This window comes from Chenopodium album, chromosome 11, assembly GCF_948465745.1.
Source record: "Chenopodium album chromosome 11, dcCheAlbu1.1, whole genome shotgun sequence".
NCBI classification, from domain to species: domain Eukaryota; kingdom Viridiplantae; phylum Streptophyta; class Magnoliopsida; order Caryophyllales; family Amaranthaceae; genus Chenopodium; species Chenopodium album.
Window position 1 is genome coordinate 51,324,371 of NC_137844.1, and position 26,113 is coordinate 51,350,483.

At 34.1% G+C, this 26,113-nt stretch overlaps 4 protein-coding genes and 1 pseudogene across 4 annotated transcripts; 2 read left to right on the forward strand and 3 right to left on the reverse strand.

Moving 5' to 3' along the window:
* The first annotated feature begins 7,874 nt into the window (after positions 1-7,874).
* LOC145569106 (pathogenesis-related 5 protein Cup a 3 pseudogene) lies at positions 7,875-8,795 on the forward strand (annotated as a pseudogene).
* Positions 8,796-11,849: 3,054 nt separating this feature from the next.
* LOC145569107 (alpha-amylase/trypsin inhibitor-like) lies at positions 11,850-12,657 on the forward strand. The gene has a single exon (XM_081628474.1). The coding sequence runs from the start codon at positions 11,881-11,883 to the stop codon at positions 12,568-12,570; it is 690 nt and encodes a 229-aa protein (XP_081484600.1). The 5' UTR covers positions 11,850-11,880; the 3' UTR covers positions 12,571-12,657.
* A 1,434-nt stretch (positions 12,658-14,091) lies between these two features.
* LOC145569109 (thaumatin-like protein 1) lies at positions 14,092-15,379 on the reverse strand. The gene has a single exon (XM_081628475.1). The coding sequence runs from the start codon at positions 15,009-15,011 to the stop codon at positions 14,340-14,342; it is 672 nt and encodes a 223-aa protein (XP_081484601.1). The 5' UTR covers positions 15,012-15,379; the 3' UTR covers positions 14,092-14,339.
* A 3,921-nt stretch (positions 15,380-19,300) lies between these two features.
* LOC145569110 (osmotin-like protein OSML13) lies at positions 19,301-20,223 on the reverse strand. Its single transcript, XM_081628476.1, has one exon. It carries the CDS (start codon positions 20,188-20,190, stop codon positions 19,522-19,524), a length of 669 nt encoding a protein of 222 aa, XP_081484602.1. The 5' UTR covers positions 20,191-20,223; the 3' UTR covers positions 19,301-19,521.
* Positions 20,224-25,400: 5,177 nt separating this feature from the next.
* On the reverse strand, positions 25,401-25,895 carry LOC145566805 (osmotin-like protein TPM-1). Its single transcript, XM_081626108.1, has 2 exons — positions 25,844-25,895; positions 25,401-25,753 (listed from the first exon to the last, which is right to left on the reverse strand). The coding sequence occupies exons 1-2, from the start codon at positions 25,893-25,895 to the stop codon at positions 25,401-25,403; spliced, it is 405 nt and encodes a 134-aa protein (XP_081482234.1).
* Between the last annotated feature and the right edge of the window lie 218 nt (positions 25,896-26,113).

A 26,113-nucleotide genomic window follows, 5' to 3' on the forward strand; every position in this document is an offset into this window, starting at 1 on the left:
AAAACTATGAAGCTAATTCTGGTCACTCAAACACTTTTAGTGCACCTTCAAGCTCCATTTCCATGCTAGCCTCACTTGTTTGCAGTTCCTGCGCAACATTAATAATGTTAAGCACTGCAACTTGGTATCACATACCTAAGTCAAAGTTAAAATGTTTATAACATAATACCTGAGGTTGATGCTCCATTCTTCTTGAGGAAGTCAAGGTATTTCTGGCAATTGCGTTTCCAATGCCCCTTATTCTTGCAGTAAAAGCATTCACTTTCACTTGCAGCCTTGGGTTTTGGATGCGCCTTAGGCTTCTTAGGAGCCTTGGCAACTTGCTTGCCCTTGCTCTTGGCACTAGCCTTTTGCCCCTTCTTCTTGAACCCCTTTCCCTTTTGAATCATAAGAACTTCCTTCTTAGGTTCCATAGGGATTTGCTTTTCAGCACTAACCAGCATTGCGTGCAATTGATTCATAGTCTTTGCAGCAGCAGTCATGTTAAAGTTCATGATAAACTGGTTGAAACTTTCTGGAAGTAAGTGGAGAATGATGTATGTTGCCATCTCATCACTATATGGGTGCCCCAGTTTCTCCATATTTTGAATAAGGCCGATCATTTTGAAAACATGATCATGAATTGTGGTACCTTCTCTATCCTACAATCCAAAATCTCACGATGGAGCTCGTATCTTTCGACTCTAGCTTGTTTCTTAAACAAAGCTTTGAGTTCTTGCATGATTGTGTACGCATCTTAATCCTCAAAACGCTTTTGATGAAGACTAGGCTCCATGGTAGCAATCATCAAGCAAGTGATAGGCACAGCTCTATCATGAGTTTCCTTGTGCTTTTTGACTTCTGCCGTAGTTGCATTTTCTGGCAGAGGTCCTGGCAATGGGGTGTCAATGACATCCTCTCTACCTTCAGATTTCAGAACGAGCCTTAGCATCCTTTCCCAAGTGGAAAAGTTTTCTCATGCCAACCTATCCTTCTCAAGGAATGGTCGAAGATTGTAAATGTTGTTGTCATTGTGATTACGGCTACCCATCTAAGTCAAAATAAGGCAAAGTTTAATAATTATGTTCAATTTAATAATTAAAGTATCATAAACGAATTAATTAGGTAACTTTAATGCACTTTATTCAACATTAATTGATCCCAATTGAATTTTAAATGATTCCAAGATCCTTTATTTGTGTAATAGTTGACCGAAATGAGGCCCTACCATCAAGCATTACATTTTCAAGGCGAGTAAACTCTTTACTGATTACAACTCTTGTAACTCTTGGTTGAATAATTAACCATCACATGCTTAATTATTACCCTTTGCTTCAAGGTTCTAAACGCTTTAGGTAACCTTGTTGAGCATAACCAATTAAATATGTAGAACGTGATCTACCCCACAATGCCTAAAATAACAAGTGACACTCTGCGGAGGCCGACCCATCACTCACTATCTAAGGATTGTTAGGTATCTAATTGGAAAAGCATTCTCAATATTACTGGGACCTAGATTCATTATGTTGTGATTATTTAGTGAACTCTAGCGCATCATCAATCAACATAAATAAAATCTAACATGCATAATCTACTAATGCAATAAAACATGACATAGTATGACCCCTTAGTCCTAAGAAACTAGAAATGAAAAGCTCCCATTTAAATCATCATGGATCTCCATCCACCTTGCTCCTTTGGGCCTTCACTTCATGGGCTTCTTTAGACTAACACTATTTAAATAACTGATCTATTTACTTTAAATAAAAGTTACAAAAATACTTAACGGTACGCAGACCGTATTTAGATTACATAAACACATCACGATGTGCAAATCGTATTTAGAATCTATGGGCCATACTAGTCTATATATAGCAACATAATATCATATATTATAAAAGTGCCATATAATAAATCACTTAACATGCTTGTCTAAACTACAACATCGAATGTTCATAATTAAGGCAACGCATTTCCTAAGATATCTTATATTTTAATCATAATTAGATAATATCATATATTATTCATGACCAATTATAAAATATCATATATTTTAAATTAGGTATGAGATAGAATCAAATTTTATTTTAATCTAGAAAGATAAATCATATTTAATCTTCCAAGATTATCCTAACAACTTTAGGAGATTCTATCCTAATTACAAGCCAATCAAATAATTTTAAAATCAATTATATCTTAATCTAATTATGGGAGAATCACATTATTTAAATCAATTATTATCCTTTTGGAATATGCTCAGAATATCCTAATCAATCTTATCCAAAATTAACCACTTTAATTATGGATAATTACCAATTTAACAACTTTAAATATGGATAATATCAAATTTAACAACTATTGCAAGATTTGATTTTATCTTAAACAAAAGATTTTATCCAAAATAAAAGATAATATTTTCAAAATATTTTATTTTATCCCAAAATAAATCATATTTATCTTGAAATATTTTTCAAAACAGAATTTTTTTTTTTGAAAACCGTGACTGTACAGCTGGTGGCCACCGTGGTTGGCTTTTTTTTGAAAACCGTGACTGTACAGCTGGTGGCCACCGTGGTTCGCAGCAGCCACTGTCGCAAGGCAGCAGCACGCAGTAGCAGTGGCAGCCACGGCAGCTGCGTGCAACGCTTGCACAGCTGCTGCCCCGGCCACCAGGACCGCCGCCCTCCCTCCCTCCCTCCCTCCCTCCCTCTTGGATAGATTACCAGGTCGGCAGCCGCCGTGGCTGCGCCACCCAGCAGCGGTTGCCGGCCATTAAATTTTTTTTTTTTGGTTTTTAATTTAATCAAAATAACTTTTATTAAAATTAAATTAAATCAGTCCAAATTTTAAAATTAAATTATCATTCAATATTAAAATTAGGGTTCATCATAAAATTAATCCCAATTTAATTCTAACTCTTAAAATTAAATCGATGATCAGACACAAAACATTTTTATGTAAAATCAATTTGATTAAAATTATGAAACATAAAACAATTCGAATTAAATCAAAAATCAAGCACAAAATCATATTTTAAGGCTATGAATTTTCGAAAAATTCGAAATTAGGGTTAGGGGTTCGAAAATTTCGAACATTTTAGGGCTAAATTTCGGTCCTCTTCATGGCTATTTGAGCATAATTAAATCATATTCAATCAATTCCAAAAGTTTAATCACATTAAAATAATAATTGAACCATTATTAAATTAATTTCTCCCTCTTAATTAATTATAAAATTAACATGGACTTCAAAATAATCGTATTAATATGATCAAGCGCGTCATGCAAGAGGCTAACTGATACCACTGTAGGAGTTTATAGGTACTATTAAGCAGAAAACATGAATCATATTCATAAAAGTACCTAATCCCAAGATCGCATGCATAACACACAAGACACATAACCATACCTTTGAAGCGTGAATTCCACGAACCTATTTGATAGGCAAATCAGGGAGAGAATAGAGCCTCAAGCGTTGCTCCTCTACTAAGTCCACGAGCTTCGAATGAGCCGTCCACCAATACTAGATTGGTCGAGTGATTGAGGAAAAACGCGATCACCACCTTTAATGGACTAACCGACCACCATGAACCACCACCACCACGAACCACCGCAACCGGTGCAAGGGAGGAGGAGAGAGCTGTGAGAGAGAGAGAGAGATTTGAGGGGCTTGGTCTCGTGTTTGCTAACTCAGGTTTTGATCTTACTGATCAATTGAATTCTTGTGTCATGCAAACCCTAGGCACCTAGTCTATATATAATCATATTATAACTAGACTAGGGTTAGGAAGCCCAAAACCCTCCAATCATACTCCATATGGCCGACCACTATAGGGGATGAGGCTCATCATGGGGCTCGTCCTTTCGTGCTCGATCTAGGCCCTTTGTGTGACCTTATAGGATCCGTCCAATTGGGCTTTGGGCTATTTTACTAGCCCAAAGATCGTTAGTACCTCTAGCTATGATAAAACGATAACCCAAATGTCCGAACTTAATTATCTCCATAATTTGATCCATTTATATATCTAGTAATTGCACACGACGAAGACATAAATCCTTCAGGTGCTATTGAGGCCAAATTTGCCTTATTATTTTTTTTTATTATTATCTCAAAAACAAAAATCATACTTAACCCGCTTCCGATGAGCCGCATCAACCACAACCCGTCCCGTAACAAAGTCAAATAGCCCTGTCTGTGTCAAAAGAGAAGACCCTGTGAAATTGACAAATACATCACGACCACGATCCCATGAATAAAGTAACACATCGGCAGGTTTGAGGGCCCCGTCATTCCCTCCAGACAATCCTATGTCCACCTCCTTTCTTGCTGAAATCCCAAATCTGTAGCAAATATCAACAAATGTATCCTGAACAATATTATGCCGATGTTTAATACCTACAATACCAGCACACGACACCTTGTGGTCGCCGAATATATCCCCAGTAAAAACCCGAGAGCAAGCAGAGCACGGTGACGAGACAGAGAACAATGGAACACCCATTCGGTAACACAACACACTTCGGTATGTCTTAGCGTTCATCGTCTGACCCAACCCAGAAATAGGGACAACCCGAAACCAAGCAGAGGTTTGATCACCCCGCTGCGACTTCCATAATGCCGACTGCCGAGGAGCCAAAGAAAAGGTGGATTATTATTATTATTATTATTTGAAACCATTACTCTCCCTGTTATTTTACTCCTATTTATAATTTTGCAACTATTCATTATTATTATTATTATTATTATTATTATTATTATTATTATTTTTTGAAACCATTACTCTCCCTGTTATTTTACTCCTATTTATAATTTTGCAACTATTCATAATATGAGAAAATCATCTAAGTATTCTCTACATAAAAAAAGAAAAAAAAACTCATAATCGTGTAAAGAATTACTTGATTCATCTCAATCAGTGTTTGGTTCATGGAGGCGTATGTACCAAGCATGGTACATACGATTCCTTAAAAAAAAAAAAGCGGAAAGAACATACTATAGAAATATAATCAACATATAGTTACAGTGAAAAAGAACATACTATATCATAAAAAAAAATTTATAAATATTGTTATATATATAGAGAATAAATATAATAAAATGCAGCTCATTTAATAAAAAAACCATTAACTTTTGGTGGGACTCGTGGTCTCGTGCCACCCAGGCCCCGTTATAAATTCATCCATGCTTCTGTTATTACCAATTACAAGTATTATAAGACCAAATAAGTGCATCAAATTAAAAGTTAATGATAAATAATATCAAGGAAAAATTGCTAAATATAATCCCAACTTTCACGTATTCGCATTAAATAATCCCAACTTTAGGGGTCATTCGCTCAAAACAGTCCCATGTGTTAGCTAACCTGTTAAACATGTATTTTTTTAAAAAAATTAAGTGACACCTGTCATCGCGTTATTGGTTGAAAATATATTTAAAAAATTAAAAACAAAACTAAAAACAAAATTAAAAACAAAAAACCCAACCCTAAGGCCCTAACCCACGACAACCATGCAACAACCGGTGTCGGACCTGTCACCGGCCTAGCCATAGTCCCCGGCCTCAGCCTCCTGCAACCAGACCCCTTCCCCCACGTTGCCACGCCGACATTGCCCTAACCGGCGCCTTTTTCCCTGATCAAACACCAATCCCGCAGCCCTCGCCTGAAATCCTTGAACTACCATCCCCACCGCATAAAAACCCCCAATCACCCCTCCACCACCATCAGAACCCTAGCGCTAGGGTTCCGATAGTGGGGGAGGGGCAGCTGAGGTTTTTATGCGGTGGGGGAGGTGATTTAGGGATTTTGGGTGGTCGTGGGTAGGATTTCAGGGGTTTAAGGCTACGGGATTGGTGGTTTTGGGGGAAAGGGAGCTACCGGCACGGGGGAGGGGGTTCTCGCTAGCGCGTGAGTGGGGAAGGGGGTTCCGATCGCAGCAGTTTTTGTGGGGTAGGTGGTTCAATTCGTGGGTGGTGGTTGGGCTGATTTTTTTTTCAGTTTTTGTAAGTATTTTTTTAGTTAATTTTTTTAAATTTATCAACCAATTGCATGGTGGCACGTGTCACCTTAACCAATTATAACAGGTAAGTAACCGTTTAGGGACTGTTTTGAGCGAATACACCCCAAAGTTGGGATTATTTAATAATAATCCAAAGTTAAGATTATTTAAAGCGAATACGTGAAAGTTGAGATTATTTTTAACAATTTTTCCTAATATCAATCATCTTTTAAGTGTAGAATTTTACACTTGTGCAAAAATCTAGCCGCAAATACTTCTTAAATAAGGAAATTTAAAAATAATTTCATAGGAGAAAATGACAATTGATCTTCGTTCCGCTTTCGTTAAGAATAATTACAAGAAGAAGTGAGGAATAGTCTAAGAGTCCTTCATTCAAGGGCACTGATCATTCGATTACGTGGATAAATCACACCGCGCCCAAACACAAGTTTCTTGTTTTTCTCCGAGTTCTAAAGTCCTGTTGTTTGGCTTTGGCTTTGGAGGTCCTATGCAAACTCTTAAGCGTAAAATGTACGCATTAGCTATAAGAAGATTCAAACTTGAGACATTCGTTATAATATTGAGTCCTTTACATGGAAGATCTTACTACATAAGACCAACTTTATTCTCTTAACTTGCATGTAATGAATATAATAAGATTAAATGTAATTTTAAGCCATTTTTAAAGGGCTTATGCAGCTACCCGCCCCGTATAGGTCATGGATTGTCTTTGAACTTCACTTGATTGGGATATATTTTTACATACAAAATACAATGTTGGTTGTGGAATCACTTAGAAGAGCAAGTATTTTTTACAACTTTAATAATGTAATCTAGTTGATTTATAGCTACATAGGTCTTTGTATTACGCTTTAGTTTATAGTGACCAAAAAAAAAAAAAAAAAAAAAAAGTCATTCACTGATTATTACATTATTCGAATAGTTGATTATATATAATGGAATGACTAATTAATTTATTATTTTTTTAAAAAAAGTTTTTACTTCCAAACAAAAATAAATAGTATCAACATACATTACAACGTTTGTTTTTATTTGTTAAAATTCAAACTATACACCTATTTTCCAAATGTGGTGGAAAAAAAAAATCCTAGACTAGAAAAACCGACCTTATATACTTAAAAGCAAAGAAATACATAGTATAATTAATTTTACATCATATACATTTAAAAGAAAAATTAAAATTAATAATCCCAAATTTCACATATTTTGTTTCAATAATCCCAACTTTGAATTATTCTGGAATAATTCGAACTTTGGGGGCTGTTGATTTTCTCAATCCCAAATATAGGTTACCTGTTGAATGGGTAATTTTTTTTTTATATGACACTTGTCGCAACTTAACAGGGTAAAAAAAACAAAAATTGATTATAAAATATTTATTTAAAAAAAAAACAAAATTTAAAAAACGGGGGTTGTTAAATATCGCCCTCGAATATTTAACTAATGCCCGCAAAATAAAATAAAATTACGTATTTATCCTTATAATAATGATTGTAAAAATAATTAATTTTACACACAAAACTTTTTACCGTTCTCTCTAGTGGTCAACGGCCACTAACGCTAATCGAACAACCACCCTAATCACCGTGAGTTTCTTCGATCGTTCGAGGAAATGACAATTGATCTTCGATCGTTCCGCTATCATTTACAATAATTACAGGAAGTGAGGAACTGTCTCAGAGTCCTTCATTCAAGGGCACTGATCATTTTGGAGGTCCTATGCAAACTCTTAAACGTAAAATGTACGCATTACATTTAAACTTTGATCGCATTTTCAATTTTTCATACACTACATATTTTGAAAAAACATGATCAAATTTGTGACTTTTACCCAATCTTGTATGACTTTTCTTTCCCTCTTTTCCTATATAAACCAATTATTTCAACTCTTAAACACACCATCAACAAATCAAAAATCCAAACTTCAATTCATTCAATAAGCAAGTCTTCCAAGATGAGCCCCTCCTTAAGACCCCTCCTCATTTCTTGCCTCATAATCATCCTAGCTTCCGCAATCTCCACACCTATCCGCGCAGCCACCTTTACAGTTAAAAACCAATGTGGCTACACCGTGTGGGGCGCTGCACTACCCGGTGGTGCAAAAGAAATGCCCTCCGGTGACACATGGAATTTCGATGTCGATCCCAGCACGTCCGCTGGCCGTGTTTGGGGTCGTACCGGATGCACCTCCAGTGGGTCCAACAGCCTTAAGTGCACCACAGGAGACTGTGGTGGTGGGCTATTCGACTGCGGTACAAACTCTGGGGCACCCCCACTTACCATAGCAGAATATACTTTAACAAACACACAAGATACCATAGATATATCTTTGGTTGATGGGTTTAATGTACCCATGAGTTTTAAGGCGGCTAGTGGATGCGACAATACCCCTTCTTGCGCAGCCAATGTTCTCGATTCGTGTCCTTCCGACCTTAAGGTTGACGGTGGGTGTTTAAGCGCTTGCAATAAGTACAATACTGATGAATATTGTTGTAGGAACCAATATGAAACAAATTGTCCTCCAAATAACTACTCCATGATTTTTAAGAATTTGTGCCCTCAAGCTTATAGTTATGCTAAGGATGATCAAACTAGCACTTTTGTTTGTCCTCATGGTACCAACTATGTAGTTACATTTTGTCCTTGATGGATAATATAAGGGCGTATGTACTCCTTATATAGTTTAACTATATAGTATATATACAGTATGTTGTTGTACTATATATTAAATGAATAAATGGAATGCTATCCTATTGTATTAATCTTGTATTCAATAATGTGTCTCTAAAGTAAAGCTCATGTATATCAAGAATGTATAAAGAACTCCCCACCCTCCAGTGGCAAGAAACAAACTCTCTAATTTGCTTCAAGGTCATTAGGTGAAACTAGCAATATCGAGTTTTCGCGTAAACTATATATGAAATTGTTTGTTATTGACCCAATTCATGGGAAATTAAACCAGTTAGAAATCACCAATTAGAAATTTAAAATTGAATCGACTTGAATTTTTATTGGACTGTAAGCAATGTGACTTGTACCCAATGTTGAGCTGACCTTAGCTTGACAACTCAATGCTAAAACGAAACAAACTGAACCCGACCTTGAATTACTTAAATTCAGGAAAAATAAGTTTGAACCGATTTGTCAAAAATCCGTGACCCATTCATTATATACACACCATATATCTATAACCGTGACTCGTTTAACATGAGTCATTTACAACCTATAATCATATTTAAATCAACCTAAAGCTCAGTAAAGCCCAACCCAAGTTAAATACATTAAGGCACAAAAGCCCCAAATTATGCCATATACAATACACAGTTATAATTTGTTTCCAATAATCTGTGCATAAGTCCCCATAGGTTCCAGGCTTCCAGCATTTGATTCCGAGCATTTTTTACTTAAGATATCAATAGTTATAATACAGTAAATTAGTAATGTCCACTGGCACTAATTTATATATGCTTAGATGATTTTATCATAATATATACCAAAATACTAATTCATTAGTACCAATAAATGCAAAAATAAGAATTTTATTTTTATTGGTATTAATATTAGCTATATAGATACAGCTTACCGTCAACATTATTATATTCATTAATGATTAAGCTATTATAGGCTCAGAATTTCTCTTTTATACTCCACCAAATGTTGAATACTTCAATATTTATTTTGTAGTGAGCTACTGAGCGTGTTTCTTTCTTCACCTTAAAATTTTAGATATATATGACTGGAATTTTGTTGTAGCTAGTGTTAATTATATAAATTGATTGAATTTAATGGATATATATCAACTACTAATTCCATTTCTTAATTTAGTATCGTGACATGCATCTTGTTAAATTCATTTAATTGTATGCTTTTGTATTATTTCAATTATAGTTTAAATACGTTAGGAAGGTTATAAATTTCAAATAGAGTATTTTTTTTTTTATACTTTGACATAAATATAAATTAACCTATAATATGTTAGCAATACAAGAGGATACTTTAATACAAAAATACTCCGTATAAAATACTTGGTATGTCGTGAGCTACTTAGCGTGTTTCTTTCTTCACCTTAGAATTTTTTATTAGAGGTTGAGTCAACTCAATCAACAAAATGGTGTAAAAAAAGTTTTGTTTTCTCTAATTCATTTTAATTTAATTTTTCTTGATATGTCTAATTTTCAATGTAAATAAAGCTTATCTTGCCATGTCACATTTATTACTCCATATCTTGGTATCGTTCTTTCAAAAAAAGATTTATATTCTTGGTGAAGAACAAATATACAGTCTCTTGAATAGTTAAATCATAATTATTCTTGTCATCTCATCTGGCCCGCTTATAACTTCAATCGTCATACTTTCATACAAATGTGTATATACTTCCTACATTATTTCACATTGAATATAAAGCATAAATTTAACTGTTGATATCTGTAACTATGGAGTATACAATTTTAAAAATATTAAAAAGCAAGAAATTAATATAAGTTAATTGTACTAGTAGATCAATTTCGACCAATCCAATAGCATTACACTCCCATCTATTGTTTTTTTTTCTTCCAACAACCTTATACTTTACTAATCCAGTAAACCAACAATCTTAAATACAAAGTATATCGTACCGTTTTGATAATTAAAAAAAAAAGTATATCGTACCATTTATGTTAATAACAAATGAGTACAAACCCAGATTAACAGAGAGAAATTGAAGAAGAATAATTAATTGTGAGAAAAGTATATATATACACAATTATTATTACGTCAGGAAACTTCCAACAAACTATCTTGATATTGCGCTTGCAACAAACTCACAAGTATCTAGTCAGCAGATATTTAGGCTGTAATCACAAGTAGTTTAACAAAGTACTCCGTACTACAGTTACTGTATAATATGAATTTGTCGGTCAAATCAACGTATAATAGCGTAAATAATATCAAAACGTTAAAATAATGAGGCGCACAACTAAGAGTAGAATTAGTAAACAAGGGAAAAGAGAGTGAAGCATAGCTTAAGTGGTTAAAGCTTCTCTTTGTATTTTAAGAGATTTTAAGTTCGATTCTCACCCCTATTTTTGTGGCTCTTTAAATACCAAAAAAAAAAAAAAAAAAAAAAGTAATCAAGGGAAAAAAAAAAAAAAAAAAACACATCAACATTCTATAATTGTTTCAATTTTTTAAGAACTAGGTCTAGCTTGTCATTATATAATTGAATTGCCTTAAGTTTGATCTATAGCTTAAATTAACATAAAATATCTATCTAGAATGGCTTTAGAACACCCTAGTAACTAGAAGTGCAAGCTACCAGAAATTATGACTATCACATGATAATAGTAGTATTAATAATTGAATATAACGTAGTATAAACGATCCATCGCTAAAGTCTAGTCAATACTGGTGAGCGCATCAAGTCGGTATGCCCATAATTAGTTTCAAACTGTCCATCACACAATACTATAGTATGTCGTTAAAACCACCTTTAATTTGACCTTGACTTAATGTTATATCGATCTTTCTCAAAAATTAAAAAATTAAAAAATTAATAAAAAAAAAAAAATTCAAACGTACTGCATGTATTATGTATATCTACATAGGCTCTGTCGCTAAAGGGAGGTCTCAAGTTCGAACCTCACTGAATGTAGGAAACTCTTGCTAATATACTCGTGCAATCCGGGTCGAATTCGAATATAGACGGAGTTGAAAGGGCAAACTCAAAAAAAAAAAATAAAAAAATAAAAAAAAAATCTACATAGGCCTCCACAATTTTCTTAGGATATTACGATCAGTTGTGACTTTTCTTCCCTTCTTTTCCTATATAAACTAAAACAATCTCAACCAAATACACAATCAACAAATAAAAAATTCAAACACATTTCTTTTCAATCTTTCCATCATGATCCCCTCGAAATCACTCTCCATTTTCTGCCTCTTCGTAGTCCTTGTTTCCCTTATCTCCACATCCACCCATGCAATCACCTTTACAGTAACAAACAATTGCCCTTACACTATTTGGGCCGGTGCAGTACCCGGTGGTGGCAAACGTATGAATACTGGTGACACGTGGACTGTCCCCGCCAACCCTGGCCAGACCGGTGGCCGAATTTGGCCCCGTACTGGGTGCACACCTAATGGGGCCAACGGGCTCAAGTGCATCACAGGAGACTGTGGTGGGGTACTCCAATGCACAGCTTATGGTACACCCCCTAACACCTTAGCTGAATATGGCTTAAAACAATTTAACAACTTGGATTTCTTTGACATTTCCTTGGTTGATGGGTTTAATGTACCCATGAGTTTCCTGCCCGTAAATGGTTGTAGCAAAGGACCTACTTGCAGGGGTGACCTTATCGGCCCGTGCCCTGCTCAGCTTAAGGCCTCGGGTGGGTGTAACAACCCGTGCACCGCGCTCAAAGATGATAAATATTGTTGTTTAAATAATTTCAAAGATAATTGCCCTGCAACAGATTTATCTAGGTATTTTAAGGGTAAGTGTCCAGATGCTTACAGTTATCCTAAGGACGATGCTACTAGCACTTATACTTGCCCTTCTGGTACCAATTACAAGGTTACATTTTGTCCTTGATTCAAGCTAAAAGTGCTGTACACTAGTACTATCATGAATAAATAATGGAATGTTATCGTAATTAATACGAAGTACTTTTATTCACAATGCATTAACCGTTCTGATTTTCACAAAAACCAACTAATCATCAGTAATGATTTTTTTTTTTTAATAAGCCTTTATTTTGAAGTATTAAATTATATAAATGAACAATCCAAATAACTATATAACTAAATTACGTACTTTTTTTTTTTTTTTCATCCAATTCACCCTTTGGGTTAATATAATTCGGATTTGAGGATCAGTTGTGGGTGGTTAGGTTCCACTCCCCTCCCAATTGTTATTGCGGGGGACTAAATTACATACTATGAAGTATGAACAATTGAACATTCATCAATTAAATAACCTATAACGTTCGTTGTTTAATTTATTTGCTGGCCACAACCAAGTACATCATATTATCATAACATTGTTGGCTTAGGATGAACTAAAGTGCTAGATGGGCCTGCTGTGCAGTAGCCACCATAATTTTATTTGTTTATTTATTTATTTATTTATTTATTTTTTTTTTGAGATTTATTGATATCAATAACTAAAATTTATGTTTTAAATGTTCTTTGTGTGAAATGACTTACATACTACAGTACATGATATCTTGTTATATTTGTTTCATTGTATGTTTTTTTTTTTTTTTTTTTGAATTTTAATAACTTTTTGGTGAATATGAAAATAATTACTGGTTATACTTGTAATACAAACCTATTAAAATTTAACAAGAGTAAATTGTTTAGTTAAAAAAATAGCTGTAGATACTTAAATATGTATATAAAAAAATATATGTATTAAAATTCTTCTATAATTATCGTCTATAAAAAAGGAAATGTGTCAATTTAATCAATAATATCTTGTTTCCCTTAAATAATGCACATTTATATTTCTCTTGTATGTCTATTTTTCATTGTAAATAAAGTTGTGTATTTTTCATTGTAAAGCTTATCTTGCCATGCATGTGGCATTTATTATCCATCAATTTATTGCAAATGATCAGAACAAGCGAACAATCTCCTCATTAGTATATAGTTGTATCGATGGCGATTCTTGTCATCTCATCAGGTCTATCTAATTACTTCAATCATCGATGTACTACTTTCGTTTCATATTATTATCTGGTATGTCATCTCATCAGATCTATCTAATTACTTCAATCGTCGATGTACTACTTTCGTTTCATATTATTATCCGGTAAAAGTATAAAATATTTCACATTAACATTACCGAGAAAGTATAGTTTTTATTGTGACATACATCCTCCTTTTTTAGAAAACTAACTTCGTATGACAATCTTTCTCACTTGATATAGCATAAAAACCATCAATAATTGTAACTATATATATATATATATATATATATTATTAAATTGAATACTCCGTGAATAAAGATTATATGTTGAACAATCCAATAGCCTTAAACATTTTTATTAATAAAGAAATAGTGGCCATAAACAACATATTGTCGCACTTAAAACTCAGTAGACAAAGTATAGAATAGATAAACAAGGATAAACAAACACAACATTACATTATTATTTCTTCGTATTATTATGACCATTATTTAATTTCCAGCTAAAATTACAGAATGCAAGAGCTGAACATAGAAGAGCAACTTGCAACTAGCTCTAGCTTATTGCACATATAGTTGAATTTCCATCAACATATAGCTTTAATATAACACAAGTAATATTAAAAGCGAAAATCTTGCACTTTATGAGACAGACCATAGTTGATGAATGTTCAAGGACAGAAAGTGAGCCTGTAATTAGTACCAGATGGACAAGCAAAAGTGCTACTTTGATCATCCTTAGGGAAACTATAAGCATCAGGGCACCTTTGCTTGTAAAACTTAGAGTCACCATTAGCACCACATGTTCCGATACCTTGGGTCGTGCAAGGGTTGTTACACCCACCAGGAACCTTCCAGTTTCGCGGGCACTGCCCGTTAATATCAGCCGTGCACCTAAGTGTACGACACTTCCCACTTAGTGAACCGGAGTTGGAAGTGGGGCTGAAGGAGATTGGGATATTGAAGCCTTCGATAAGGGAGATATCGATGGTGTCGGTTGGATTATTGGGTTGTGCTAGAGTATACTCGAATAGAGTCTTTGGGATTGTACCCCAATTGCCCGGGTTACACACTAGTTTACCACACCCTCCAGTTTGACAATTGCCGTTGCCATTGCCATCAAAGTTGCACCCAGTTCGACCCCAGATACGTGCCATTTTGGTCCCGGGTGCTGGGTTTACGTTCCAGGTGTTTCCTTTATTGAGTCGCTGACCGCCTCCTGGATCGGCGGCAGCCCACACGGTGTAGTCGCAGTTGTTGACTACGGTGATGGTGGTTGCATGGGAGATTGTGATTATGGATAGTAAAAATAATGTAACGAGGGAAGCAGATAAAGTGGTCATGACGAAATGAAATTGTAATGGTGTATTTTGGTAATAAATTATGTAATGAAGTTTCGATGTGAGGAAATGTTGAGATGATGAGGGGTGTTTATATAGAGATTAGAGGCGGCCAATTTGTTCTTGTTTGCGTAAGTTTTGGGTAATGATAATTTATTAAATTGTATCGAGTCGTCAAAGATTTGGCACATTAGCAGTTTAGCACATTGTTGACTTGGCTCACTTGGGAGTTGGGACTATGGAAAATTGTCTTTGAATAATTTCCGTGGGAAAATTGTGCATGAATTATCTATTATTAGTCTCTCAAAACATAGAAAAAGTGGATAGCATAAGAAAGGGTGGTCAGAAAAAATGAAAATTTAGTGGAGTAAGATAGGAAAGGACGGAAGATAATAACAGGATTTTGCAAAAATAATATAAAAGTATGAATTGGAAACTTTTTTTTTTTTTTTGGTACATTGAGTACTATTAAAGAATTGAAAAATTGAAAACAAAGTCGACCAACAAACTAAACTATATATGCCAAAACACTTGCAAGCAAACTTTATTCGAGCCAAGTTGGAGTACTTGAAGTCCACACTAGGCCCGCGATCACGCTTTGCACCCACACGAACCACCCGACAACTTATTTTTCTAAACCGTGGATGAGAAATAGACCATTGACGGCGAAGTGGTTGAGCGGTAGACTTAGCACTTGAATGCAAAGTGGGGAACTAAAATGCAAAGTGGGGAAGTGGTTGAGCGGTAGACTTAGCACTTGAATGCAAAGTGGGCAACTAAAATGCAAAGTGGGGAACTAAAAATTGAAATCACTAACCACTAATGAAATAAATTGAACTTTTGATAACGGATAGTGTATATTAGTAGGCATTGTCACAACTTTCATATAGTCGTAGTATATATTGTGCAAATGAGTACGGAGTAGTCAATTGGCACCATTACATACATCTATCGATCTTCCATTCTCCTAGAATTATTTTGCAATTTTTTTGTTTTAAATTAGGTGACACATTTTGTTAAGTCCATGAGTAAACCCAGATATAAATGAAAGTGTTGTCCTACATTGAAAAAGTATAAAAGTGTTGAAAAGTGTATCCCACATTAAAGAAACAAAAAAATTGGATCCACTCTATAAAAGGTTAAAGGGCTACTCCCCTCATTGTCATATGGTTTTATAACCCAACTACAGTTGTATGCGAGGCAGGTCGTATTCAGGGGAGATATGGTATTCATGGGATCTGGATGGTTATATAAGTTTGGTGAGACAATATATAATGCAATTACGAAAGATGTTCGAAATCAAAATTCTCATAATTAATTAAGAACCCAATAAAATCACCATATTATATAATTGCTTCATTCAATTGCATTACAAGTATAATTACTTTTTTTTCTTCATTTTTTCTCTACATTTCCCCAAAAACTCACTAATTTTTCCTCGAACTTTTCTCTTAATAATTCTAATTAAATTCACGAAAAAGAAATTTAATTTTCGAATAAATTTCAATTATATTTCAAGCTCCGATTTCTCGAAATAAACTATTTCTTCAACATCTCAAGGAGGTCCATAATCGAAATGATTAAAGTATTAATAAAGATATGCAGTAATAATAATAGAGTATAAAAGTAAATTTCATGAACTAGGTGATTATTATAAAAAAAAAAAAAAATTGTTTATAAATTGAAAGCCAAAGATCAATGAAATTGGATTTGATTGCTTGATTCCAAACATTCATATACTACCTATTTTTTTATCAACAAGTCAATCTTCACTTTACTCTCACGTTTGACTAAACTTCCTCCTCTTTAATAACAACAACACAATCTCATCATCAAACACCGATTTTTGGTCCCACCCATCAATGTGTAAACAATGCCTTTTTATTTTATTTTTTTCATGTAACAAACCATTTAACATCAAAGGATTTGAAATTCACAATGGAAGCATTCACCGATGTAAGGTTTGCAAGACACTGTTAAGGAACTTATCTATCTTTAAGAGCATGGAAGGATGGAGCATGCAAGTAACCTAGGTTTAGTTTTGAATCATTCATTTTTTGTCAAGTTTTTTCATTAATTCATTATGAAATTTTTTATTTTGGTTGTGTTTTGTAAGTATAATATGTCTGAATTAGAAATGTGATTAATTATAATTTGTTGGATTCTAGTTTGGATGTTTAGTGCATTTAAAGAAGCAATGTATCAAGTTGTTAAACTGTAAGTTAATTTAATATGTAGTATCATGAAGCGATTTAGGAAATCAGTAATTTAATATGTGGTATCATAATAATTAGGAGAATGATAAATGCAAGATAAGTAGTAAGAGAATTATCAATATTTATAATTGCCGTAAGGAAGTGGAAGAAGTGTGTGAAAAATTCTACACACATGCTCTTTAAATTGCCACATAAATCTAGAATCTTCAAGATCGAATACCAATTCTAGATTATTCTTTCACAATTCTCCATCAATTCCACGATATGAGGGAATTTTCTAGAAATTTTTTGCATACCTTTAGAGATAATTAGTTAGGCTTATAAAATTTAAGCGACACTAACTCAACAATTTCAATCGCTATTGTTTTTTTTTAACAAAATAAATCGTTATTTCCAGTAACACAAAGTCTTATACTCCCTCCGTTACGAATTACTCGCAAAAATTACTAAAAATGGCCGTTATATATTACTTGCAACAAACTTATTTTTTCCTTTTATAGTAAGTTTTTATATGTGATTTTACAAAATTACCCTTACGTTTTTTTAAACACCCTAATTAAACTCCTTATTTTAACTTATTAGCTTAAATCCTAACATTGATTAACTTAATTGTTTCCACTAAAATCATTCCCTTTCCATCTATATTCATTTTCACCACCACCACTGCACCAATCACCGGAAATTTTGTTCTTTGTTTATCTCCCCTCGATTCGACCACAACATGCTATGGAGACACCACCGTTGCTGGAAGTCAATGTCGTCGTCCTTTTTGTTGTGGCCGCCTCCGTTTTCTCTCTCTTCCTCGGCTTGTTGTTTTGCCATCGCCGGTGAAGCACATATTTGAAGGTTTTTATGGTCAAATTTAACCATGAAAACTCTAAATCTAGAGTTTTAATGGTTAAATTTGACCAATTAAAGCTTTAATTGATGATAGAGAGTTGTGGGTTTCAAATTTTGGGGTTCTGGGTTTGGGTTCGAGTTTTGGGTTGTGGATTTTGGGGTTGTGGGTTCGTGGGTTGTGAGTTTCGGGGTTGTGGGTGGTGGATCTGGGTTGGTGGGTTGTGCGTTTCGGGGTTGCGGGTGGTGGGGTTTGGGGTTGTGGTTCTGGGTTCGTGGGTTGTGGGTTTCGGGGTGGGTGGTGGTGGGTTGTAGTGGGTTCGGTGGCTTCGCGAAGGGTTCGCAAGTGGTGGTGGTGCTGGTTCGTTGATCGTGGGTTCGCGAAGGGTTTGTGTTGGGTTCATTGGGTTCATTGATCATGGGTTCACTAGGTTCGTTGGTGGTGCTGGGCTCGTTGGTGGTTTGCTGGGTGGTGGTGTTTTCGTGGTTGAGGTTTTGCTAGGTGGTGGTGGTGCTAGGTGGTGGTGGTTGTGGTGATTGGTGTTTAGTTTTTTTTATTTTTTATTTTTTTTTTGGATTAATACTAAGCACATCCCCTTATTTTCCAATAATTACACTTAAGATATTTTGCCTAGGAGCCCGCAAACTCCCTCTTTGTTGCGAGTAACTTGTAACGGAGGGTATGTGGCTGGCTACACAGTATGGTCATCCATCATAAGGGTTACTTCGTTAGTGTCACAGGGGTTACTCATTCAGTTTCACAGGGGTTACTTCTTCGTCAGTGTTATAGGGATTACTTAAGGGTTACTCGATCAGTATTACAGAGGTTACTCATTCAGTGTTATAGGGGTTATTTTATTCTTTTTCAAGTAGTCATATGATGTGGCCAACCGCACACAAGACGCATTGTTCCAATAATATTTATCATTTATGGGTCATCTTTGAAGGGATTTATTGCCCTTGAAAAAGTAAAAGAGAACCGATGATATTATGACAAATGTTATAATAATAATCTAATCAACTTGTTACCCCTATTCATTATAGGAAAATATATAGTCTGAAAAAGCCAACTTACTTTGAGGTAATCAAAAGGTTTATTCTTATATTTTTTGGATTAACCAGATAACGGTTTGCTTAAATTTGACAAAATTTACAACAAATAATGGTCGTAAGTCGTAAGTGGCACTTAACACATACTAATATATAGAAGAATAGAGTATAGAAAAGACAAACGAGGAATAAGCACAACATTACATATTATTATTACGATCATTTTATTATTTTCAGCTGAAAATACAGAATTTTAGAGCCGAACTTATAAGAACATCTAGCTCTAGATTATTACACATATAGTTAAATTTCCATCAATCTATAACTTTAATTCAACATGTCATGTACTCATGTAGTATCGTATGTAGTATCACTTTATTACGACACCCGAGTTAATGGTTCAGCAATGTTCAAGGGCAGAAAGTGAGCCTGTAATTAGTTCCAGAAGGACAAGCGAAAGTGCTGCTTTGATCATCTTCAGGGAAACTGTAAGCATCAGGGCACCTTTGCTTGTAAAATGTAGAGTCACCACTAGCACCACACGATCCGATCCCTTGTGTCGTGCAAGGACTGTTACATCCGCCCGGAACTTTCCAGTTCTGAGGGCACTGCCCGTTAATATCAGCCGTGCAACTAATTGTACGACACTTCCCATCAAGTGCACCGGAGTTGGAAGTGGGAGTGAAGGAGATAGGGATATTGAAGCCTTCAATAAGGGAGATATCGATGGTGTCGGTTGGATTATTGGGTTGTGCTAGTGCATACTCAAATAGAGTCTTTGGGATAGTACCCCAATTGCCTGGGTCACACACTAGTTTTCCACAGCCTCCAGTCTGGCAATTACCATTGCCATTGCCATCAAAGTTGCACCCGGTACGACCCCAAATACGTGCCATTTTGGTCCCGGGTGCTGGGTTTACGTCCCAGGTGTTTCCTTTAGCGAGTTGCTTACCACCTCCTGGATCGGCAGCAGCCCACACGGTGTAGTCACAGTTGTTGACTACGGTGATGGTGGTTGCATGGGTGATGGTAATGATAGAAAGTAGAAATGTAACAAGAGAAGCAGATATAGGACTCATGATGAAATGGTATATTTAAATTATAATTATTGTATGTAGTTTTGATGTGAGGAAATGTAGAGATGATGAGGGGTGTTTATATAGAGTTTGGGGGCGGCTAATCTGACAATTTTTTATTTGACGGGAGGCTGATCTAATCTAGTTTCTTTGCGTGTTCTGGTGCAATTATTGTTCTAGACTTGATAATACTGAATGGAAGAAATAGTCAAAGCAAGAGGCAGTCAATGAATAGCTATATTTTTATTTATTTTTTTGAATAGTAATGTAGAGCTATATATGAATAACATGATAATGTTCTCGATTGGCAGGGGTTACGTTGTTTCTCAATACATGTAATAATCAATAATAATAATATAATACTAAAACAGACACCGAAAATGACACATGTCACTTTCTGGTGTCGTTTTTTCCCTTCAAAATACACTTTCTCAATAAAAAAAATATGTTAACTTTATTTTTCTTTTTATATCTTTTTGGTTGACTACTTATTTAAGACAATAAAATTATACAATGCATATATTTAGTTCATACATTATAATAAAAATTAAAGATTATTTTCCTCCAAAACAGACACCGAGAGTGACATGTGTCACATCCTGGTGCTGTTCTTTCCCTCCAAAACCCCCCTCCTATTTTAACAAATTATTTTATTTTATTTTTGGAATAATAGTATAATACAACTATAATACTCCGTAATATTTATTCCTTATATATCATTATCTCTATATAAAATGTACACCTTTTTATTTTGTGTTCTAAAATTTTCCATTCACATTTACATAAAATATAATTCCAACTCTTTTTTTAGTTATCTTTTAAATGGAGTATTATTGAATATTACTGAAAAAGTAATAAAAAAAATTGATTCATATATTGAAATAATTGCATTTGTTTATTCCACATGAGTTGGCTCATTTTTATGTATCACAATTAATTATGAGAAAAAGATTATTACTTATCGTGCATCGCACGGGCACTAATCTAATATTTTTTAATTTCTATGTCTTTCAACTCTTAACTTTAATCATTAATACTCTGTATTTTTTAATAATTGTTTGATGTATAAGTAATGAAAAAATGTAAATAAAGATAAGACACATGATATGAAGTAAATAGTATGTGGGATAAATGTAATAGAGTGGGATAAAAGGGGAAAGAAGGAATGTAAATTGAAGTAATAAAAGGGGTTGCAAAATTAAAAATTTAAAAAATCCAAGTCCATCAACCTTTGAGAATGGATATGTGTATATTTCTTCAAGGAGTAGTTATGCCATACAAAATTTTAAGATAACTTCTTTTGTACTACTTTGTGCTCCAATGGTTAGCTAGCTTAGTAGCTTGTGATTTGATTGAGCCTAAATTTATTAATTATTAGCTTTGTACATTTAATTTCATTAATGTATCAACCTATCTTTTTGGCAAGTTAATTCTCAAGCAAATTAGCTTAGCTAAGCTAATTTACTTGACCAAACCAATTTAATTTTTTAAATACAATGGTAAAGCTGATAGCTAGGATATTTTCTAAATTGCAAGCAAATCCCTAGGTACAACCATTGGAGTTGCTTACATATAATATACTTCCTCCGTTTCTTTTTAGTTGACACGTTTCTTTAGTCACGTTTGTCAATGCACAAATTAAATCATTAATATCTTTAATTACCGATAACCAAAAATTATAAAAAGTTGATATTTTGAAAATATACATTGTGACGAATCTAACAAGATCCCACTTGACTATATATATATTCTTTACATATAAATCACAAAACTTGGTCAAATGGAGGTGTGTGAATAGTGCTAAAGTCAAAACGTGTCAACTAATAAAAAAACGGAGTTAGTATAAACTAGTGTGTGGCCCGGACGATTTCCTAGGTTGCTAGTTTGTACTCGTTTAATTTGCTTATCAAATTCGACTGTTTAGATAGTAAGACTCAATCATTACATAATGGAAACAGATAGTATAATAAGACACAAATTAACTTATCTAAGTTAACTACTTCCTCTGTTCTTTTTTACTTGTCTGCTTTGATTTTTACACTATTCACCACCTCTCCTTTGACCGTCTTTTTTGAATGATATGTAAGGAAAAATATATTCATATGATATTTTTTGGAATTCGTGTTAATAAGTACTATTATAATATACAACTTTTATAATTTTTACTTATGAAGAATTAAAGTTATTGATCGCAAAAGTTTTGCATTGGCGAGCGTGATATAATAATTAGATATTAGATTTCTTTTGTTTGATAATATGTTATATTGGTCGAGTATTAGATTTCTTTTGTTTGCATTGATAATAGGTTATATTGGTTGGGTATTATATTTCTTTTGTTTGATTATATGATAGTATGGTCAGGTATTAGATTTATTTTGTTTGATAATAGATTATATTCGTCAGGTATTAGATACTTTTTGTTTGATAATAGGTGATATTAGTCAGGTATTGCACCACCATATAATCACCACAATCATCCCCTACATCCCGCAACACCGAACCACCATTCACCATTTGACCAAATTACCACCCAAATCAGCCACAAATTGCACCCACCTATCGCAGCCCTGCCATCTCCACCTTCCCTCACGCACCTAACAGCAGCAGCGTAACAGTAATTGGATATTTTTATCCATCATCCCGAAAGTCCCAAATATACCCTGATTAGAAAACTCTAAAAGGCCTATCTAAAATGACCACAATGCTTCCATGTATCTACCGTCTCTTAACCCGATATCTGCGAGTACCTTACTTAGGTGGGGGAGGGTCACCGGCGTCGATATGAGAGGAGGAGGGTCGCCGGCCGCCGATAGGGGATTTGGCAGTGGGTGCGGATGAATGTATGCATTATAAATCGGACTCATGTGAGTCTTTTCTACGCAAAACCAAAACCATCTCGACGTGATAATGGTAAGAAATAAGAATTGTCAAAGTAAGATTTTTATGTGGTACATTATATTGATTATTATATTGGATTTTTTTTCCAAAATTTATAGAGTTTAATTTTCAAAGGAATATGATAAGAAAAACAAGGTCTTTGGATGATTAATTAGGAAATTTTGGTGCTATAATTGTCTTTTTTAAAAGGAATTGTCAAAATTTTGTGAGATGTTGACATCTTTCCATGTGGCCGGTGGAAAAATGCTATTAAATGCCAAAATTTAAAATTGATTGACTGAAATACTTGAATTCTTTACGTACACTTCAATTTCTAGCCGCCGCGTTGCCGGTGCAACAAGGAAATAACTAAGCTAAATATTGTAATTTATACTTTCTCCGTTTCTTTATACATGCAATACACATTTATTTTTACGGTATTTAAGAAAAGTGGGGCTCATGTGATTTAATACAATTAAGATGAGGATTTGAGATGGTTAAGAGTATAATTTAATGGGCCATCTTATTAAAATAAGGGAAATGGTACAACTTTTAACAAAACAACTTTCTAATTTTAGTGTGTTACAAGCATTGTGACATTTCCATTTTAGGGAAGTATTGCAAGTATAAAGAAATGGAGAAAGTATTAAATTTTTTTTTTATAGATTTTAGTTTATTTCTTGAGACTTTGAGAGGAATTGCATTTATTTATTTAATTATTTTTGATCGGCCTTCAAAAAATCGCCGACATGTCTCTTCTTTTGCATTATTTCAGCCATCAATTAAAGAACTGAATTTTTCTTCAACCAAAAAAAAAAAAAAAAAAAAAAAAAAAAAAAAAAAGACCTGAATCTCACTCAATTTATATAAAAACATTGCCTTTAAAAAATATATATTAAAACATTTGCATTTAATTTTAATTTATCGTTAGGATTTTTTGTGTTTTACCACCAAAGAAAATCACAAAATTGTTTTTTACTACCAAAAATTTTAAATGTCTAATTTTACCACTAAAAAAAATTAATTTTTTTTTCCACCTATCGTAAAAAAACATGACGAAATTTTTTAAATTCTTCAATTTTCGTGCCAAACACATGGTTATTTTAGGGGTTTTGGGGAGTATTATTGACAAAAAATAATTGGAAATGCTTCTTTTGTGTGTTTAAGGGCTCATCGGCACTAGCGTTTGAGTAGCTTTTAGTGGTTTGACTTGGTCAAACCACTACTTAACAAAAAATGTGAATGTTTGGTAAAATAGTGGTTAGGGTAGTTTTTAGTGGTAGAGTTAGCTTTTATGAAAAGTTAGAAATATTAGCTTTTGAAAGTAAAGTTAGTTGTTGAAAATTTAATCTATAGTTTTAAATATTAAATACTGATTTTTATATGTAACAGCTAATCGATCGCAATTTTACCGAACACTCATACCTAAATTATCTATCTTCACAGTTACAACTTGTTGACAGTTGAAAGCTACCTACATAGCTTACAACTACCTTCACAGCTAACAACTATCTTCACAGCTATATTTTGCCGAACACGTCCTAAATATACATCAATTTGCGTAAAACACGCAAAACGAGGTATTTTCGGTCATTTTTTGTCAATTCTGACCTTGAATTGGTCCCATTGATCTAAAATGTCCCCCTAAACCTATGAACAACATGTTTTGCGCATGAAAATCGAAGAATTTTTTTAAAACCGTTAAATTTATTATTGCACCACTTACCTTTTTAGGAAGTTTCACAAATATTGCACCATTTACTCTTTAGGAAAAAAATTATTTGTGTTCACATTATAAATACCCAACATACCCTTGCTTTTTCACACTTACTTTTTAGTTTATCAATATGTCACATGGGCAATTTTGTATTTTTACCTTTCTCTCTCTTACTTTTTTTTCACTACCAAAATATTTGTACCCAACCCATATGGTGTATTAAAAAAAAACGAAGGAAGTAAAATTTTTTATAGTAAAAGACAATTTTTTGATTTTTTTTTTTTTTTGTTGGTAAAAGTCAAAAAATCTTTATCGTTAATTTCAAATTTATCTTAATAGGGGCACAAATTATCCCCAAAAAGGGACATATTCAAACTCAACGTACAATAGAATGAAGAACAATTTTAGCCATGGATGAAAATAAAAAAGAGCTCGATAATTAAATTAAAGATCATATACTTTAATTTGTAGGAAAGTGCCATGCCATGAACTACTGTAACCTTACAGATCCATTAGGTTGCAACTTGCAAGTGTGAGTTGTTGTCCCACAGAAAAATTAAACAAGGAACTTTACTTGGGATGGAACTTCACTATTGCCATACGATTTTGGGATGGAACTTCAATTGGACTTATGTATTGGCTTTTCTTTCCTCCTAATAATTGAGTAAAAATGGTTTGTCACAAGAGAGAGATTATCTAAGAGACTATAAGCATCAGGGCACCTTTGCTTGTAAAATGTAGAGTCACCACTAGCACCACACGATCCAATCCCTTGTGTCGTGCAAGGACTGTTACATCCGCCCGGAACCTTCCAGTTCTGAGGGCACTGCCCGTTAATATCAGCCGTGCAACTAATTGTACGACACTTCCCATCAAGTGCACCGGAGTTGGAAGTGGGAGTGAAGGAGATAGGGATATTGAAGCGTTCAATAAGGGAGATATCGATGGTGTCGGTTGGATTATTGGGTTGTGCTAGTGCATACTCAAATAGAGTCTTTGGGATAGTACCTCAATTGTCCGGATCATACACTAGTTTTCCACAGCCTCCAGTCTGGTAACTACCATTGCCATTGCCATCAAAGTTGCACCCGGTACGACCCCAAATACGTGCCATTTTAGTCCCGGGTGCTGGGTTTACGTCCCATTTTTTGAATAGTAATATAGAGCTATATATGCATAACATGATAATGTTCTCGATTTGGCAGGGTTACGTTGTTTCTCAATACATGTAATAATATTTCTTGATTTCTATGTCTTTCAACTCTAAACTTTAATTTAACCATTAATACTTTATTTTTTAATAATTATTTGATGTATGTAAATAAAGATAAG